General features: G+C 40.2%; 1 protein-coding gene across 1 annotated transcript; it reads left to right on the top strand.

Annotated features, from left to right (window-relative positions):
• Positions 1-1,118: 1,118 nt before the first annotated feature.
• On the top strand, positions 1,119-18,292 carry oit3 (oncoprotein induced transcript 3). The gene is made up of 9 exons (XM_034184370.1): positions 1,119-1,128; positions 1,250-1,624; positions 3,211-3,321; positions 8,004-8,126; positions 8,217-8,339; positions 10,436-10,602; positions 10,717-11,123; positions 17,820-17,919; positions 18,068-18,292. Exons 1-9 carry the CDS (start codon positions 1,119-1,121, stop codon positions 18,218-18,220), a joined length of 1,569 nt encoding a protein of 522 aa, XP_034040261.1. The 3' UTR covers positions 18,221-18,292.
• The last annotated feature ends 304 nt before the right edge of the window (positions 18,293-18,596 follow it).

Below are 18,596 nucleotides of genomic sequence, written 5' to 3' on the forward strand. Positions count from 1 at the left end.
CAGGTTAGTCCCTTTGAGATCAAGATCTTTTTTGCAAGGGAGACCTAGACAATTATCCATCCATCCATCCATCCATCCATCCATCTATTTTCTTCTGTTTTATCCGGAGTCGGGTCAGGGGGGCAGCAGCTCAAGCAAAGCCGCCCAGACCTCCCGATCCACACACACCTCCTCCAGCTCCTCCGGGGGAACCCCAAGGCGTTCCCAAGCCAGCCGAGAGATGTAGTCCCTCCAGCGTGTCCTGGGTCTTTCCCGGGGCCTCCTCCCAGTGGGACGTGCCCGGAACACCTCTCCAGCGAGGCGTCCTGCAAGTCTTATGCAAGTCTAATGTATTTAACCTGCATCTCAGTTCAAGCAAATAAAAGGATGTTTGTCATTTTATTTCTGGTTATGCAAATAACATTTCTTTTTCAAATCCAGTTGAGTGGAAGCAAAAGAAATTTCAATTCTGATGTTCAAAGCAGCAAAATAAATGACATTTGATGAGCTCAGCATCCTTTTGTCTTTTCAGAAATGATGAACCAGTTATTTTGGCCAAACCGCATAGATTACTGTGAAACATTTTCATTATGAGAACAGCAATGATGAAAACTAGGACCTTGTTTTTGAAAAGACAAACTTTTTTTCCCAGTGTATCTGTCCATCTATGTGTGAGCAAAAATGTTTGATCTAATTTGGACCAAACTTGGTGGAATGACTGAGGGTCACCCAAAAACAAAATCATTTCATTTTGAGAACAACTGGTGTCATGTCAAGGTCACAGACAAAGGTCAAAATCTGGGGTCAGTGCTTATGTAAAGGAGATATTCTGAATGACTTTTTGGAGGAATTGGTTACAGATACATCTGTAGTTAACATAAAACATCAGTACAAAGTCTCATATCACCTTTGTATTGGTCCCATGACATTTGACCTTAGGTGACCTAAAAAGGTCAAACTCAAGGTTATAATTCCAAATATTTTGGAGCTCATGTGGATTAAACATGGTTGATGGGTTCGGTGTTAGTTCAGTTTAAAGTGAGTGAATTTTTGGACAGAACTGATCAAATGTCAAGGCTACAAAGAACTAGATATGATGGAGTCAATGAAAGCTTAATTTGCATAAATCAAACATAACGATGAGGCAGTGTTAGACTCTTTTTAATTGGAGAGGCGCCGTGAAATGTCAGAAGCTGCTCACATGCAGTGATGTCCTGTTCATCTGTTCCTCTTTTATGACCTAACATTCCTCTGTCCTGTCACCTGTCAGCCTTGGACCCGTGTTCCGCCTACATCAGCCTGAACGAGCCCTGGAGGAACACAGACTACCACGTGAACCAGTCGTCTGGCGTCCCCCTGTGTGACAGCCATGTGTCTGGCAAGTGGTATCGCTTCACTGGCATGGCCGGTGATGCCATGCCCACCTTCTGCATCTCAGAGAATCACTGTGGCACCAACGCTCCCATCTGGCTCAAAGGCAGCCACCCCCAGCTCCACCAGGGCATCGTCACCCTGCCTGTGTGCGCCAGCTTCAACAACAACTGCTGCCAATGGAACGCCAGCATGGACTTGAAAGCCTGCATGGGAGGCTACTTCATCTACCGTCTGCCCAAACCTTTGGTCTGCTTCCACGTTTACTGCGGCCGTGAGTGGGGATGTTGGATCAAAATCAGTTAGGAGAATGTTGGAACCACAGGTGGCTGCAGTGGGGGGGGGGGGGGGGGGGGGGGCACAGTGGTTCATCCCACTTCTGCTACTCGACTGGCCACCCAAAAATGTCCTAAAAACTATTAGCTTCAGTCTCACTCAGAGGCAGCATTTTTAATGCAAACTTTATTTCATCACAAACCCTTCACACATCAGACAACAGCTGCACACATCTATGTACTTGTTGCTGTGAACAATTCTATTTTATTTTTCAGTGTATAAAAATTCTATTAAAATATCCAGAACATGAATCTTTCTCCTGTTCTAAAAAAATAATAATAAAATAAATCTAATTGTTCTAATCGGAGGCCAGGCCCACCTCTAAACGTAGCCTTTTCTTGATGTCATCATGATATAATTTGAGAAATGTTTGCCTGATTGTTTCCCTTCTCCTCCTAGTTTTGCAATTGAAGGGACTGTTTTGGCAAAGTCCAACTGTCAATTTTTGTGGTTCACCTGCCCGTTTGTTGCCCTGCTTCTCCTAGGTGACTTGGCTGAATTCTACCAAACTTGATTTGTAGATGATGGTCAAACCCAGAATTGCCTTAAGGATTCAAAGGATTCAAAGGAATCAAAAGAATTTTATTGTCATATGCACAAAGGAACATGTTCCCTGCACAATGAAATGTGTTTACTGCATTTAACCCATCCTAATTGCCAGTTAGGAGCAGAAGTCGCCTTTAGGTGCCCGGGGACCAGCTCCAGATGTATATCCTGCCTTAGGTCAACAGCAGGGCTGAGCAAACCATGACCGGCCTCATGACGACAGACGGCACACACATAACACACAACACACATAAGCCGGCCCGGTACATGAACACATATAAAAAGCACACACAAGGTAAAAAGCTTTTGATGTAGCAAAGTCCAAGGTCACTGCGGCCAAAGGTCAAAATATAAAATAAAAAAAGAAGAAGTTTTTTTTTTTTCCCACTCCGATTTGTAACATATGGTTTCAGAATTGGCCAGCAAGGTCTAATTTGCCAAAGTTCGATCACTGGGGTCAATGTCATTGAGGTCAAAAGTGAGAATTTAAATTTTTCACTCTGATTTTGCAGTCAGAGGTGAGTTCTGGAGCTGACCAGCAAGGTCAAATTTCCCAAAGGTCAATCTGTGTGGCTAAGGTCATTCCTGCCTGTCTGTTTGATGGCCTTTTGTTGATTTTACCAAACTCTTAATGTCAGTGAAATTTGATTCAGAAACTGCTGTTAAAGAATTAATTTCAACAAATGTCAAGGTTCAAGAATTCAATTTTTAACCCAGTTTGGACCAAATGCAACACACATTTATGTGGATTCCAGCGTTATCCTGGCAAGATCCATCACAGGGTGCAGATCAGTGACACTGGGGTCAAATATCAGATTGCCCTGACTGGCTTCATACCCACAGGTGCTATTACCTACTCTGTAAAATTACTTTAGTCACTCCTGTGTGTAACTGGACCGCATTATCTTTTTTGCTTGTGTGAATTTTCTCTTCCGATCTACAGGAAATATTTACTTGTGTCTCTGTGTTTGTGTGTAGATTTCTATGATATCTGTGACAAGGCGGACTGCCCGGGTCCTCAATGTCCCGAGTCCGAGTGTCACTGTGCACCTGGGACTGTTCTTGGACCGGACAAACAAACATGCCTGGGTGAGAGAGTCAGACAGGAAGACACAACAATAGAGACAGATACAGTACTTGATGGAATATGGAGCAGGATGGACCAGATTTATAGTTTTTTCATTGTTTTGACAAACACAAGTCTGCAAAAGTCTTAAGAATACTCCTGCTTCTCTATAAATGTACTGTATAATAACTGTATAAAAGTAATTTTCCCTTTATTAGTAAATCAGCAAAATGTCAAATCTGAAATTTAATTTTTTTAATGACTTTGTAAATAAATAATGAACAGATACATAAAGAAATTATGTTCCAGAGCATTTAGCATGCTGAACAAAGTAAACAACTTTGAAAGACTTTAAAAACAAACAAACAACAATTAAAGCAAACAAAAACAAAGTTGATGGCCAGCCTCAACATGAAAAATTAATTCCTTCTGATTCAGTGATTTCATAACATATAATTCGGTGTTGTCTTGACATTTGATAAATTATTTCCAAAGCCAAACTACTTTATCCTCGACTAATACACAGCCCGTCCTACATGTTTAATCCATATTAGCTACAAACTCTTTGACTTAAACAGTTATGACCTTCAGTTGTCTATTCAAGGTCACCCAAGGTCAGATGCCATGTTACCAACAGAAAGATGACCTGTGACTCCATATGGATGTTTAATAATAATAATAATCATACAGTACGTCCAGAAAGTATTCACAGCACTTCACTTTAGCCACATTTTGCTATGTTACAGTCTTATTCCAAAATGGAGTAAATTCATTTCCCCCCCTCAAAATTCTACTCACAACACCCCATAACGACAACATAAAAAACATTTTTTTTTAATTTTTGCAGATTTATTAAAAATAAAACATAGGTGTCAACCTGAAAGGGTAAAGAGGGTGCAGGTGTCTTTGTAACCACCAACTCCACCCTTTGCTTAATACTTTGTTGATGCACCTTTGGCAGCAATTACAGCCTCAAGACTTCTTGAATATGATGCCACAAGTTTGTCGCACCTATGTTTGGGCAGTTTTGCCCATTACTCTTTGCAGCACCTCTCAAGCTCCATCCGTGTCGGATGGGGAGCGTCGGTGCACAGTCATTTTCAGATCTCTCCAGAGATGTTCAATTACATTCAGGTCTGGGCTTTGACTGGGCCACTCAAGAACATTCACAGATTTGTCCTGAAGCCACTCATTTGATATCTTGGCTGTGTGCTTAGGGTCATTGTCCTGCTGAAAGATGAACCATCACCCCAGTCTGAGGTGAAGAGCACTCTGGAGCAGGTTTTCATCCAGGATGTCTCTGTACATTGCTGCATTCATCTTTCCCTCAATCCTGACTACAACCCCTGGCAAAAATTATGGAATCACCAGCCTCGGAGGATGTTCATTCAGTTGTTTAATTTTGTAGAAAAAAGCAAATCACAGACATGACACAAAACTACAGTCATTTCAAATGGCAACTTTCTGGCTTTAAGAAACACTATAAGAAATCAAGAAAAAAATTGTGGCAGTCAGTAACGGTTACTTTTTTAGACCAAGCAGAGGGAAAAAAATATGGACTCACTCAATTCTGAGGAATAAATTATGGAATCACCCTGTAAATTTTCATCCCCAAAACTAACACCTGCATCAAATCAGATCTGCTCATTAGTCTGCATCTAAAAAGGAGTGATCACACCTTGGAGAGCTGTTGCACCAAGTGGACTGACATGAATCGTGGCTCCAACATGAGAGATGTCATTTGAAACAAAGGAGAGGATTATCAAACTCTTAAAAGAGGGTAAATCATCACACAATGTTGCAAAAGATGTTGGTTGTTCACAGTCAGCTGTGTCTAAACTCTGGACCAAATACAAACAACATGGGAAGGTTGTTAAAGGCAAACATACTGGTAGACCAAGGAAGACATCAAAGCGTCAAGACAGAAAACTTAAAGCAATATGTCTCAAAAATAAAAAATGCACAACAAAACAAATGAGGAACGAATGGGAGGAAACTGGAGTCAACGTCTGTGACCGAACTGTAAGAAACCGCCTAAAGGAAATGGGATTTACATACAGAAAAACTAAACAAAAGCCATCATTAACACCTAAACAGAAAAAAACAAGGTTACAATGGGCTAAGGAAAAGCAATCGTGGACTGTGGATGACTGGATGAAAGTCATATTCAGTGATGAATCTGGAATCTGCATTGGGCAAGGTGATGATGCTGGAACTTTTGTTTGCTGCCGTTCCAGTGAGATTTATAAAGATGACTGCCTGAAGAGAACATGTAAATTTCCACAGTCATTGATGATATGGGGCTGCATGTCAGGTAAAGGCACTGGGGAGATGGCTGTCATTACATCATCAATAAATGCACAAGTTTACGTTGATATTTTGGACACTTTCTTATCCCATCAATTGAAAGGATGTTTGGGGATGATGAAATCATTTTTCAAGATGATAATACATCTTGCCATAGAGCAAAAACTGTGAAAACATTCCTTGCAAAAAGACACATAGGGTCAATGTCATGGCCTGCAAATAATCCGGATCTTAATCCAATTGAAAATCTTTGGTGGAAGTTGAAGAAAATGGTCCATGACAAGGCTCCAACCTGCAAAGCTGATCTGGCAACAGCAATCAGAGAAAGTTGGAGCCAGATTGATGAAGAGTACTGTTTGTCACTCATTAAGTCCATGCCTCAGAGACTGCAAGCTGTTATAAAAGCCAGAGGTGGTGCAACAAAATACTAGTGATGTGTTGGAGCGTTCTTTTGTTTTTCATGATTCCATAATTTTTTCCTCAGAATTGAGTGGTTCCATATTTTTTTCCCTCTGCTTGGTCTAAAAAAGTAACTGTTACTGACTGCCACAATTTTTTTTCTTGATTTCTTATAGTATTTCTTAAAGCCAGAAAGTTGCCATTTGAAATGACTTTAGTTTTGTGTCATGTCTGTGATTTGCTTTTTTTTCTACAAAATTAAACAACTGAATGAACATCTTCCGAGGCTGGTGATTCCATAATTTTTGCCAGGGGTTGTAGTCTTTCAGTTCCTGCCACTGAAAAACATCCTCACAGCATGATGCTGCCACCACCATGCTTCACTGTAGGGATGACGTCTGGTTTCCTCCAAACATGATACCTGGCATTCACGCCAAAGAGTTCAGTCTTAAGTCTCATCAGACTACAGAATTTTGTTTCTCATAGTCTACTCACGACTCCATGAACTCTTCCCAGGAGTGTTCTGTTTTCAAAGGCAGAGGACCCAGAGACAATTTCTTCAATTTCAGCACTTTCACAGTATACAGATACACTTCTGATGGCTGAATCCAGGAAGTCATTAAATTAAAAGTCTGGTTATTAGTACTGATCCAGTAATATTCCTACCCAAGATGATCTGATTCCACATTCAGCTTCTCAAGTGCTGCAATTGGGGTATATTGGTTCTGAAAAGAACACAACATCATCCTAAATGTCAAGGTCAGTAAGACTTTCCTCGCCAACAAAGGCACCTAAGCCGCTGGTTACCACAAGCCAACCCAGCGCCCAGTCCATGCAAGCACTGAACAGGTTGGTTCATCAAAAATAATTAAGTTTTAAATGTTATAATACAACACACAAGACATTTAGCTCTCTTTGTCATGCAGCTCAGTGGGTAAGGAGTTTGGCTAACAATATACGTATAGTGCTAGGCTTCATTACTAGTCGCATTGTCTGTGTCCACACAGTTGTGAATGGGTACTAGTCTTGACTCAGGTATCCTGTGCTGGACTGGAGGAGTTGTAGACTCTCATCTGCTTCATGCTATGAACTATGCTTATAACCACTACCACCAACAGGCATCCAGGCCTGTATAGAGCATATCTGATTCATCAGTCCAAGACTTTGCACACTACGGTCACATGCAAACAAAGTGTTTCTTCCTGATAAGCTTTTTATTTGACATTTTTGCGGCTATGTCTAATATGTACTTGAATTAATACATTTTTTTACTTGCAGCTATATGACTGATGAAAATGATGAAAATAATACAAATTATGCAATAACACTAAATGATCAAAATGCAAAAATTTGTCAAAATATTAAAATAATAATAATCTTGTTTTTTTCTTCTTCCAATAATCACATACATATATAACTTAACACTTCTATTCTCAGTTTCTCACTTTGTCCCTGCTTTAAACCAGCGAGCCTCTCATTGACACATTATTTTCTAAGCTCCTTTGCCGTGTCACCCCATATACTGCAAACAGTGTTTCATTTTTAAATATACCAAAGCCCTTCCAAGGTCCATATAAATAATATATATTCCAAAGTAGACAAGTGTATGATAAATAGTAAAATAGTGCACAGCTCGATGAAAGATGCAGACCCAGAATGAGATGATTGGAGCTCGGGTGGTATATATGGGATACTGTGTCTAATGATGGGTGACAGGCCTGCATGCATTGGGAACCTCGCCCGCCTGAAACCTACCATTATCTCATTATTTACTTCTCTTTCCACTATCCAATATGATTTTTTTTTTCATTTCTCCACTCTCAATCACAATCTTCCCACTCTATCGTCATCTCATTTGCTTTCGTCCCTTCTTTGATTTCATCCATCATTTCTGCTTTCGCAGCTCTCTCATTCTTCTAAACTCAGTTTTAAAGTCTTTTAAGCATTTTTTATCTTTCTCCCCATGGAGTACTAACTGCTTGGCGTGTCCCGTGTTCAGATGTGGATGAGTGTGAGAAGGCCAATGGGGGATGTGCGGAGGTCTGTGTGAACACCAAAGGCTCCAGACGATGTGAGTGCGGGCCGGGCCGCGTGCTGGATGACGATGGACATAACTGCAGAGGTACACTGACATTTCTACAGGGCAACAAGCAGAGCTAATTAAAACATGGTGCTGCTTTATGTCCGCCTCTCTCTGTGTCTCCTCGTGCAGAGATAGCAGGTTGTCACGTTAACAATGGAGGCTGCAGCCATGGCTGTTCCACGCTGGTGGACTCCTATCGGTGCCACTGTCCCAGAGGGCTGGAGCTGGGAGAGGACAAATGCACTTGTCAGGGTAAGCATGTGCTGAAAAGATTGATGGCTAGATAACCAGACAGCAACTGACAGAAAGATGTACAACGTGCATTAAAATATGCTGTTGTACAAGGTTTGACCAAAAATACATTTCTTCAGGCAAATAGCCAAATTTTAGGCCAACGTTATATATGTGGCTATTGTCAGGGGTGAGCCTGTTCATCTGGGGACCGCTTTAGGCCTCCAGACGCCAATGGTTTTCTAGATAAGCTCAGATGCATTCTGAGCATCCAGAACAGTAATTTTAATGTTTTCAGAAGACCATAAAGTGGACACCATTTGACTTATACAATTTGAAACTGTGGCTCTAAGTACTTTATTCTGAGAATAGCCAGCATTGATTTTATTAACATCCTGGTGTAAATAAGGTATCACCACATGTGTAGAACTCAAAAAGAATGATAGGTTGAGTTTTCATTAAAAAAAAACAACTGCAATGTTTTAAAATGTATTCATAAATATGAAAGAACAGGCTCTTAATAATTATTAACTATCGCATACTGTATTTTTTTTTCTCAAGATTTGTTTTTGCATAAGTTTTAAAAAACAACAGATCATAAGTTTAGGATAAATTACTTATCATGAATTTAATTTTTGAAGTGGCACTAATGACAACACTCATACTGAACATAATTTCGCTGCATAGACTGATTTTGGAGATCAAGCAATAATTGCAGATGGGCTTTCTGAGGTCCCAGATAGATTTTCTGATTTCCTTTTCTAACTTTCAGAATTTAGTAAATTAGCATATGGTCCATTTATACTTATGTGTAGACACTAGTCCCTAGAGGCAACTATTTTTGGTTTCAAATCTGGGCAAATGCAGTCCCAGAAAATTCCGAATGTGACAAACAAGAAACAGGTGTTGTAAACAAGTCAATGCTGCTAAAAATACAAACTTGCAGAAACAAAGATACTATTCTGACATGGTTTTGCACATAAGACTGACATGGTTTGCACACAAGACTGGCATTGCATGTTTCAAGTACACACATATATGTCAGAAGGTGGGGGGACATGCCATATTCTGTCCCCCCTGGTTGAAAAGGTGGGGGGGACATGTCCCCCCTATCCCCCACCAAATTGCGCCCATGTGGATAACATTCCCCGTAAGTTAGACCTGTGCATGCATACTGTAATGTGCATGTAACCAAATGTGGCATGCTTAAACCGGAATGGTAGCATTTGCCTTGTTATGCTTTGTGGATAAAATAATAACAACCTTATTTTAGGAGAAAACAAGCATTTCAGCTCACCTGATCACCACAGTTCAGGTCCTGAGTGGGTGGGTAGCTCTTTTCTCTGTATGAATGGATGGAGGACCAACAGCCCGCACTGTTGGAAGGGTCCTCTACTTGTCCAAGCTTAATTTACTGTAGTCACCGTGGATAGGGAAGCCTAAACTTTTAATAGAAAGTCCAAAAATATTAACAGAAAAATAAAATAAAGAAGAAGAAGAAGAAGGTATAGTTTCACAACAAGTTGGCTGATTCTACAGGACATCTCTTGACTCCCTTCCTTTCAGTGTTTGTGAGGTATTTCCAAAACTCACCCAGCCAATTCTTGTGCCGGATGTAGCTTTTCTTTTTGAGATGCATATGTTACATATAAGGAGGCACATGGTGTGGTTACCACTCTTGCACTTCTAGTTGTAGCAAGAATGTCGTGGGGTTGCTTCCCACCTGGTTCTTTCTTCATGGAGTTGGATTGTTCTCCCCTTGTTCGCTACGGCTTCCTCCCACTTCCAAAGACATGCAGGTGACTTTAAACTGGTGTTCGTACAACTGTGAATGTGTCTGTCTGTAATTGGCCCTAGGCTAGAATGGCAGTCCGTCCAGGGTCTACCCCACCTGACACCCTATGACCTCTGGGATAGGCTCCAGCCCCCTTTGACCCTTGATTGGAGTAAGCGTGTATAGAAAATGAATGAATGGATATGTTGCAAACTCACTGTGACTTTATAATGCATCAAGAAGTTAACTGTTGACAGAGAGCTGGTTCTCATGGAGCCTTGGAGACTGTCTAAAATGTAACGTGGGTCATTTTTTGCTCTCTGTCTTCTCCATTGTCCTGCAGTACCAGTCCAGTGTGATTCCAGCTTGATCACAGTATCAGTACCAAAAGACCTAGTTGGAGGATTAGAGCTCTTCCTGTCTAACTCATCATGCCGCGGCGTCTCCAACGGCACACACATTAATCTCAGCTTCAGCGTCAAAACCTGTGGCACAGTGGTGGAGGTTAGCTATTCCAGCATGATGAAAAGATACTAGAGGTCATATGATTATTTAAAAAGCTTTGCTGTGTAGTTGTTTTGATGTTAAAAACCAGTTTCATACAGCAAACTCAACGTTGACATGGATGACAAGATTGTGGGAACCAACCTGGTGACAGGTCTTCCAAGGAGCAGTCCTGGCAGCAGCATGGACATGATTGTCCGCACGAGCAAATTAGTGCTCCCCATCACCTGTGAGTTCCCCAGAGAATACCAGGTGTCTGATGGCTACCAGGCAAGCCTACGTAGCTCTGCCCTAGAGCTGGTGGGCCACAGTGAGGGGGTCTTTCCGTTCTTCCTGGAGCTTTTCAAGAATGCAGAGTTCTCTGAGCCCTACCGCACCCCACCCCAACTCCGTCTGCACGACTCCCTGTTCTTTGGGGTGGAGCCCAAAGACAGAGTGGAAGGTCTCTCCACCCTGGTTGAGAGTTGTTTTGCTACACCAGGCCCCAAAGCTGACCAGCCCATGAAGTATTACCTCATCAAAGACGGGTGAGTGCTGGAACACTTTGTTAGTCTGTTAACTTATCAAAAGATTGAGGTTCAAACACCTTCTCTTACGATTGGGGGGATTGATATATTTGACAGAAAATGTACAAACAAACATGTTAGGAATACACTTCAGAGCTATAACAAGATCTCCCCCAAAGGAAAATTTTTCTGGAACTCACAATTAGGTGAAATAAAACATGGCTGTGCCCCTTCCAGTTTTGCATTTCAACTAAAATAAGAGAACTTCAGTTCAAAATACTACACAACATTTATCCTTGTAATAACACAATTTCCAGGTTCACTGACTTCAATGATAAATGCAACTTTTGTGGGATTGAATCGGACACAGTTTTACATTTATTTTGTATTTGCCCTGTATCATCTAAGTTTTGGAGAGATTTTGAAAAATATATCTATGAAAAAAACTGGACATACTGTCATAGTTGGTTTGAAGGACATTATTACAAGATTTGAATGTAATGATAAGCCTTTTTCTTTTGTAATTAATCTTATGTTGCTAATTGGCAAATTTTACTGACACAAAATGAGAATTTCCAAATCTCTTCCATGTTTTCAAATATTTCTAGTAGAATTTAATTGGTATACAAATACTTTGGAGCTAACACATAATACGAAAAGGAAATGTACACTGCAATACCTTGGAGACTTATCACTAATAGACCTTGAGTGAGTTTGTTGTGCCTTATACCCTTTTAAATTTCTTTAGGGGTTTTTTTCCCCTCTTTTTCTTTTTACTGACAAAATTTAATATATTCAATGTTACATTAATTGAGTTTTATATAATGGCTGAGTGGATCCTTGTCATTTGATTGGTGCTTTGTATGTCATGTGACATGAATTATTTGTCCCATTGTTGTATTTAGAGTGCAGTTTGGTTCCATACATGATTTGGTACCATTGCACTCTACGAACTCCACCCACTAGTGGGGGCAGCGTTTAGCTAAACATGTGGAGTTTGTTTTGCTGACGGCTGACGATTTGAAGGAGCTAAGTGATGGTGCTAATTCTTCTAACACACACACACAAATAAAAACAAATCCACTGCACTGTAAGCCATCTGGAGGCATGAAGAGCTGTTAGCAGGAAGTTAGAATGAAAACCTGGACTAATTTCTGTTGTGATATTTTTGGGTACACTGAAGAGGTACAGATTTTTTTGTTTGTTTTTTTGGACTCCTATTTAAAGTTCGTGTTGGATTGTTGATGTCAAAAGCAGGAGTGATGCACAAAAGCTGGACAAATTTCTGTTTTGATTTTTCACTGGAGTGAGGAAGTACACAGTCTTTTTTGTTGTTGTTGTTTTTTGGAAGTACACAAAGTTAGACTCACCAAAATGTAAGTGCCTTTTCTGTTGTCTGTAAATTGATAAAATATAAAATGACAAGGATCTATTTTAGTCGTTACATAACACAAATAATGAATGTTTTTGCATTCTTTCAATGGAACAAATATTTAATTTGGCTTTCACCTCATGAAATATTTGTACCATTGAACTCAAACAGTTATTTATATACTATTTTATGTCAATTGTCTGCATTTATATATGTGTTTATTTTTCTGTTTTGAAATGCCAAATAAAATTTGAGAAAAAAACAAAAAAAACTTTTAGTTAGTTATCCCATGGTGTGTTTTGGTACAGAGAGTTCTGTGTTGCTGATCTTAACCACCTTGTATAGCAGGTAATTCTGAGGGACAAACCAAAGTGCTTCTCCTCTATGGTTGTCTCCTTCGTGAGCCTATTCCAAAATTACAGATCTTCACTGTATGGGACATCAGTTTGAGCCATCCATAGTTTCCAGTCTTGAACATCTCGCCTAATAGATGGGTACAGTAACACTATTATTCTAGTCCTCTGACATTTTCTCCTGCTCATGGATCTTCTGCATCAGATACTACAATACATCTATTTCCTCTTCTCCTAAACTCTCTCACAGGTATTTCATTAGGTTCAGAGGCATTTCCAGGCTTCAGGCTCAGCAATATCTCTTTTTCTTTACTTGGTACTCCATCCTCAAACACACAGACTGAACTTAGTTATGAATACCAAAAGTTCAGTTTGACCTATGACACTCATTAGGTCATATTATTAGTATTAGCATCCTACAAAGCCTGATATCAATTTCCTGACAATTAGGACAGAAAATCTCTGCTTTTTCATGAAAATGTCAAAAGAAAAATGTCACGGCCCTGACATTCTGGTTAACAGAAAAAGAAAACTTAAAAAAAAAAAAAAATCTGCTGGGAACGAAAGATCAAAACACAGAACTACCTTATTATCCAGGGAACATTCACATTCAGCAAAACACTATGGATAAGATTTCCAACAAAGCAGGTTTTCACAAAACCCTACTGTCAAAGTGACATTGTTTCAGGCACTTTGATAAGGTGGTCAGAAAAAAATGAATTATGCCCTTAAAATACTCATTGAGGTTGCCTTTTCAGACGCTTGCTTCTCAGTGTCCAGAGCCATCCTCTTCCTCATCCTGGTAATCACTGAACGTAAGCATGAGTATGTTGATTTTCTCAATGTATCACCCTGCTGAGAATTCACCGGATCCCAGATAAGTTGCTGGACATCAAAGCACAGGAGGAGTGGAGGCGGTGTGTCAGACGTCTTCCCACTGAAAGTGAATGTTGGCTTGAGGTTGTAAAGTCCTTTAACTATGAGGAACGTTTGCCCTTGACTTTGTGGATGATGCTGTGATCTTTGTGTAATCAATAGATGGCTAGATTGCAGCACTTGAGAAGCTGAGTGAGTATCTGGAGTTTGCAATAATTCTATATTAAGACTAAGATCCAGACTTTCAATGGCTTCCATTAAAAGTGTATCTGCATGCGATGAAGCTGCCAAACCTGTTGCGAGATTTACTTATCTCATCATGTCTCTGGGCTAAAGGCCCAGAGACATGATGAGACATCGAGGAAGAGCTATGGAATCATAAGGTCACTCGCTCAACAGAGGTGTGTTGCAATGCAGATATTTTTGCAGGAGAACAAAATTCTAAGTCTTTAGGATCCTGGTAGTTTTTTAGTCTTCTAGATTGGATTATTGCAATGTTTTATTTTCTGGGTTGCTGCAGTCCAGAATCAGAGGTCTTCAATTGGTTCAAAACACTGCTGCCAGACTCTTGACATGAAGCAGAAGGTTTGACCACATTACTCCCATTTTGGCGTCTCTTCACTGGCTTCCTGTCTCTGTGAGATCAGATTTTAAGGTCCTGCTACTGGTCTATAAAATTGTTCACAGACTGGCACCACCCTACTTGGCGGATCTACTTATGCCCTATGTACCGGCCCAGGCTGTGCACTCACAGGACGCAGGATTGCTTTGTGTCCCTAGGGTGAATAAAAAGTCTATGTAAAATAGAGCCTTTTCCTATCGCGCCTCGGTCCTGTGGAATGATCTCCCTGAAAGTGAAAGTGAGGCAGTCAGACTCTGTGGAGACTTTTAAGTCGCGTCTGAAGACAAATTTGTTTTCTGTTACAGGTGCTGGTCATACAATTAAAAATCATGAAAAAGTTGATTTATTTCATTAATTCCATTCAAAAAGTGAAACTTGTATATTATATCCATTCATTACACACAGACTGATACATTTTAAATGTCTATTTCTTTTAATTTTGATGATTATAACTGGCAACTAATGAAAATCCCAAATTCAGTTTCTCAGAAAATTAGAATATTGTGAAAATGTTGAATATTGAAGACACCTGTTGTCACATTCTAGTCAGCTAATTAACTCAAAACGCCTCCAAAGGCTTTTAACTGGTGTCTGTCTAGTTCTGTAGGCTACACAATCATGGGGAAGACTGCTGACTTGACGCCTTGCCTGGGCTAAAGACAAAAAGGATTGGATTGCTGCTGAGTGGTCCAAAGTTATGTTCTCTGATGAAAGTAAATTTTGCATTTCCTTTGGAAATCAAGGTCCCAGAGTCTGGAGGAAGAGTGGAGAGGCACAGAATCCACGTTGCTTGAGGTCCAGTGTAAAGTTTCCACAGTCAGTGATGGTTTGGGGTGCCATGTCATCTGCTGGTGTTGGTCCACTGTGTTTTCTGAGGTCCAAGGTCAACGCAGCCATCTACCAGGAAGTTGTAGAGCACTTCATGCTTCCTGCTGCTGACCAACTTTATGGAGATGCAGATTTCATTTTCCAACAGGACTTGACACCTGCACACAGTGCCAAAGCTACCGGTACCTGGGTTAAGAACCATGGTATCCCTGTTTTTAATTGGCCAGCAAACTCGCCTGACCTTAACCCCATAGAAAATCTATGGGGTATTGTGAAGAGGAAGATACGACACACCAGACCCAACAATGCAGAAGAGCTGAAGGCCACTATCAGAGCAACCTGGGCTCTCATACCACCTGAGCTGATCGACTCCATGCCACCTCACATTGCTGCAGTAATTCAGGCAAAAGCAGCCCCATCTACGTATTGAGTGCTGTACATGCTCATACTTTTCATGTTCATACTTTTTCGTTGGCCAACATTTCTAAAAATATATATATATTTTTTGTATTGGTCTTAAGTAATATTCAAAATTTCTGAGATACTGAATTTGGGATTTTCATTAGTTGTCAGTTATAATCATCAAAATTAAAAGAAATAAACATTTGAAAATCTATCAGTCTGTGTGTAATGAATATAATGTACACGTTTTACCTTTTGAATGAAATTACAGAAATAAATCAACTTATTTGAGATATTCTAATTATATGACCAGCATCTGTATATGATTAATATATCGTTTACTATGCTTTTATTCTTTTATTTATTTATTTTTTTTACCTTTAACTTTTTTCATGCTTTTACCTTTTTAATCATGCTCTTTTTTTTTTTATGTGAAGCACGGCACTGTCGTGATTTGGCGCTCTATAAGTTTAATAAATTGAACCTGTGTTATTTTTTAAAAAGTTATTGGGAGTGCAGCTTTGCAGGTATTTTTGGCCCTATGACCTTCTAAATTAGGTCAAGGTCATTCAACATTGAAGTTGGCCTAGATCTTCAAGGGGTGCATCCCTGCTGCCAATTTTGTGAACTTTTCATAGTGCTTTTGGAAAGTATTCACAGCGCTTCACTTATTCCACATTTTGTTATGTTACAGCCTTATTTCAATATGGAGTAAATAATTTTTTTCCTTCAAAATTCTACTCACAACATATCATAATTACAAAATGATTTTTTTTTTACATTTTTGCAAATTTATTAAAAATAAAAAAGTAAGATATCACATGTACATAAGTATTCACATCCTTTGCTCAATACTTTGTTGATGGACCTTTGGCACCAATTACAGCCTCAAGTCTCCATCAGGTTGGATGGGCAGCGTCGGTGCACAGCCATTTTCAGATCTCTTCAGAGATGTTCAATTGGATTCAGATCTGGGCTCTGGCTGGGCCACTCAAGGACATTCACAGAGTTGTCCTGAAGGCACTCCTTTGATATCTTGGCTGTGTGCTTAGGGTCACTGTCCTGCTGAAAGATGAACCGTTGCTCTAGTCTGAGGTCAAGAGCGCTTTGGAGCAGGTTTTCGTGCAGGATGTCTCTGTACATTGCTGCATTCATCTTTCCCTCAATTCTAGTCTCTCAGCTTATGCAACTGAAAAACATCCCCACAGCATGATGCTGCCACCACCATGCTTCACTGTAGGGATGGTGCCTGGTTTCCTCCAAACATGGCACCTGGCATTCATGCCAAAGAGTTCAATCTTTGTTTCATCAGACCAGAAATTTTTGTTAGCTCATGGTCTGAGAGTCCTTCAGGTATCTTTTGGTAAACTCTGGGCGGGCTGCCATGTGCCTCTTACTAAGGAGTGGCTTCCATACAGGCCTGATTGGTGGACTGCTACAGAGATGGTTGTCCTTCTGGAAGTTTCTCCTCTCTCCACAGAGGAATACTGGAGCTCTAACAGAGTGACCGTAGGGTTCTTGGTCACCTCCCTGACTATGGCCCTCTCCCCTGATCACTCAGTTTAGACATGTGGCCAGCTCTAGGAAGAGTCCTAATGGATCCTGAACCTCTTCCATTTATGGATGATGGAGGTCACTGTGTTCATTGGGGCCTTCAAAGTAGCAGAAAAATTTCTGTATCTTTCCCCAGATTTGTGCCTCAACACAATCCTGTCTCAGAAGTCCACAGACAATTCCTTTGACTTCATGCTTGGTTTGTGCTTTGACATGCACTGTCAACTGTGGGACCTTATATGTAGACAGGTGTGTGCCTTTTTAAATCATGTCCAATCAACTGAATTTACCCCAGGTGGACTCCAATTAAGCTGTAGAAACATCTCAAGGATGATCAGTGGAAACAGGATGCACCTGAGCTCAATTTTGAACTTCATGGCAAAGGCTGTAAATACATATGTACACATGATTTCTTAGTTTGCTTTTTTTAAATAAATTTGCAAAAATCTCAAAATCTTTTATCACACTGTCATTATGGGGTATTGTGTGTAGAATTTTGAGGAAAAAAATGATGGAAAAAGTGGAGCACTGTGAATACTTTCTGGATTCACTTTATGAAAAGTTATAGGGAGTACGGAGTTTTAGAGGGAAGGACAGACAACATTTTGATATTCCTCTGATCTGGACTGTATGGCGGGTGTGGTAAGATTATCTGATATGTGAACTGTCTAAACATTGACTACATCTGTCTCTCATGCTTGTCTTTCTAGGTGTATCTCTGATGAGACAGTGACACTGGTCCCATCAAAGGACCAGCTCTCTAAACGTTACCAAGTCCCAGTCTTCAGGTTCATTGGCAAGGACAACCGGGTGAGTAAAACAACCATGCTGAGAGCCAGCTGGCCGAGCCTGTAAGCTCATGACTATGCAGCAGCATTCTGTTTTCCTTCTCAGTTCCTCAGTTTATTTTTACATGGTGTCGCTTGCTTTTATCTGGACCTTTTCTGTGTGTTCATAGGAAGTTTTCCTCCACTGCCAAGTGTTAGTATACAGTGCAGGAGACGCTTTTTGTTCTCAGCGCTGTCGAGGACGGGTTCGCAGACAGCTTTGGAGCAGTGAATCTCATGGGCGGCGTACACTGAGCGGAGGCCCCATCTTCATCCTGCCATAGCTGCAACGCTAACATAAAACCACCCATATGAATTAGCAAAATGTCTGAAAAACACCTTGGCTATGAAGAAAAACATCATTAAAAACACACATAAGATGTAACCATGGACCTCTCTGTAACACGTGTCTGTGGTACCTTAAATCTCATTAAAATCACAGGATGTAGGTAAAAAATTAAATTTGCAGATACCACTTGAGTATTATTTAAGCAAATATATCAATATACTTTTGAATAAAACAGTTTTTACAGAAGAGCTGCAAAACATTGAACATGATTTTTTTTTGTTTTTCTTTAATAAACATAATATTGTGTCTTGAAATGCCTCAGTTAACAACATACAATCATCAGAGTGCTGTTAGCACTAGCTTAAGTGTTC

Source organism: Thalassophryne amazonica, chromosome 13, assembly GCF_902500255.1.
Source record: "Thalassophryne amazonica chromosome 13, fThaAma1.1, whole genome shotgun sequence".
Classification (NCBI taxonomy): Eukaryota; Metazoa; Chordata; class Actinopteri; order Batrachoidiformes; family Batrachoididae; genus Thalassophryne; species Thalassophryne amazonica.

Bases quoted from the DNA above. Each gene is read 5' to 3' on its own strand.
- oit3 (XM_034184370.1), top strand. The intron at 1,625-3,210 runs GTGAGTGGGGAT...GTTTGTGTGTAG, and splicing joins CTTCCACGTTTACTGCGGCC to ATTTCTATGATATCTGTGAC. The intron at 8,127-8,216 runs GTACACTGACAT...CTCCTCGTGCAG, and splicing joins CGATGGACATAACTGCAGAG to AGATAGCAGGTTGTCACGTT.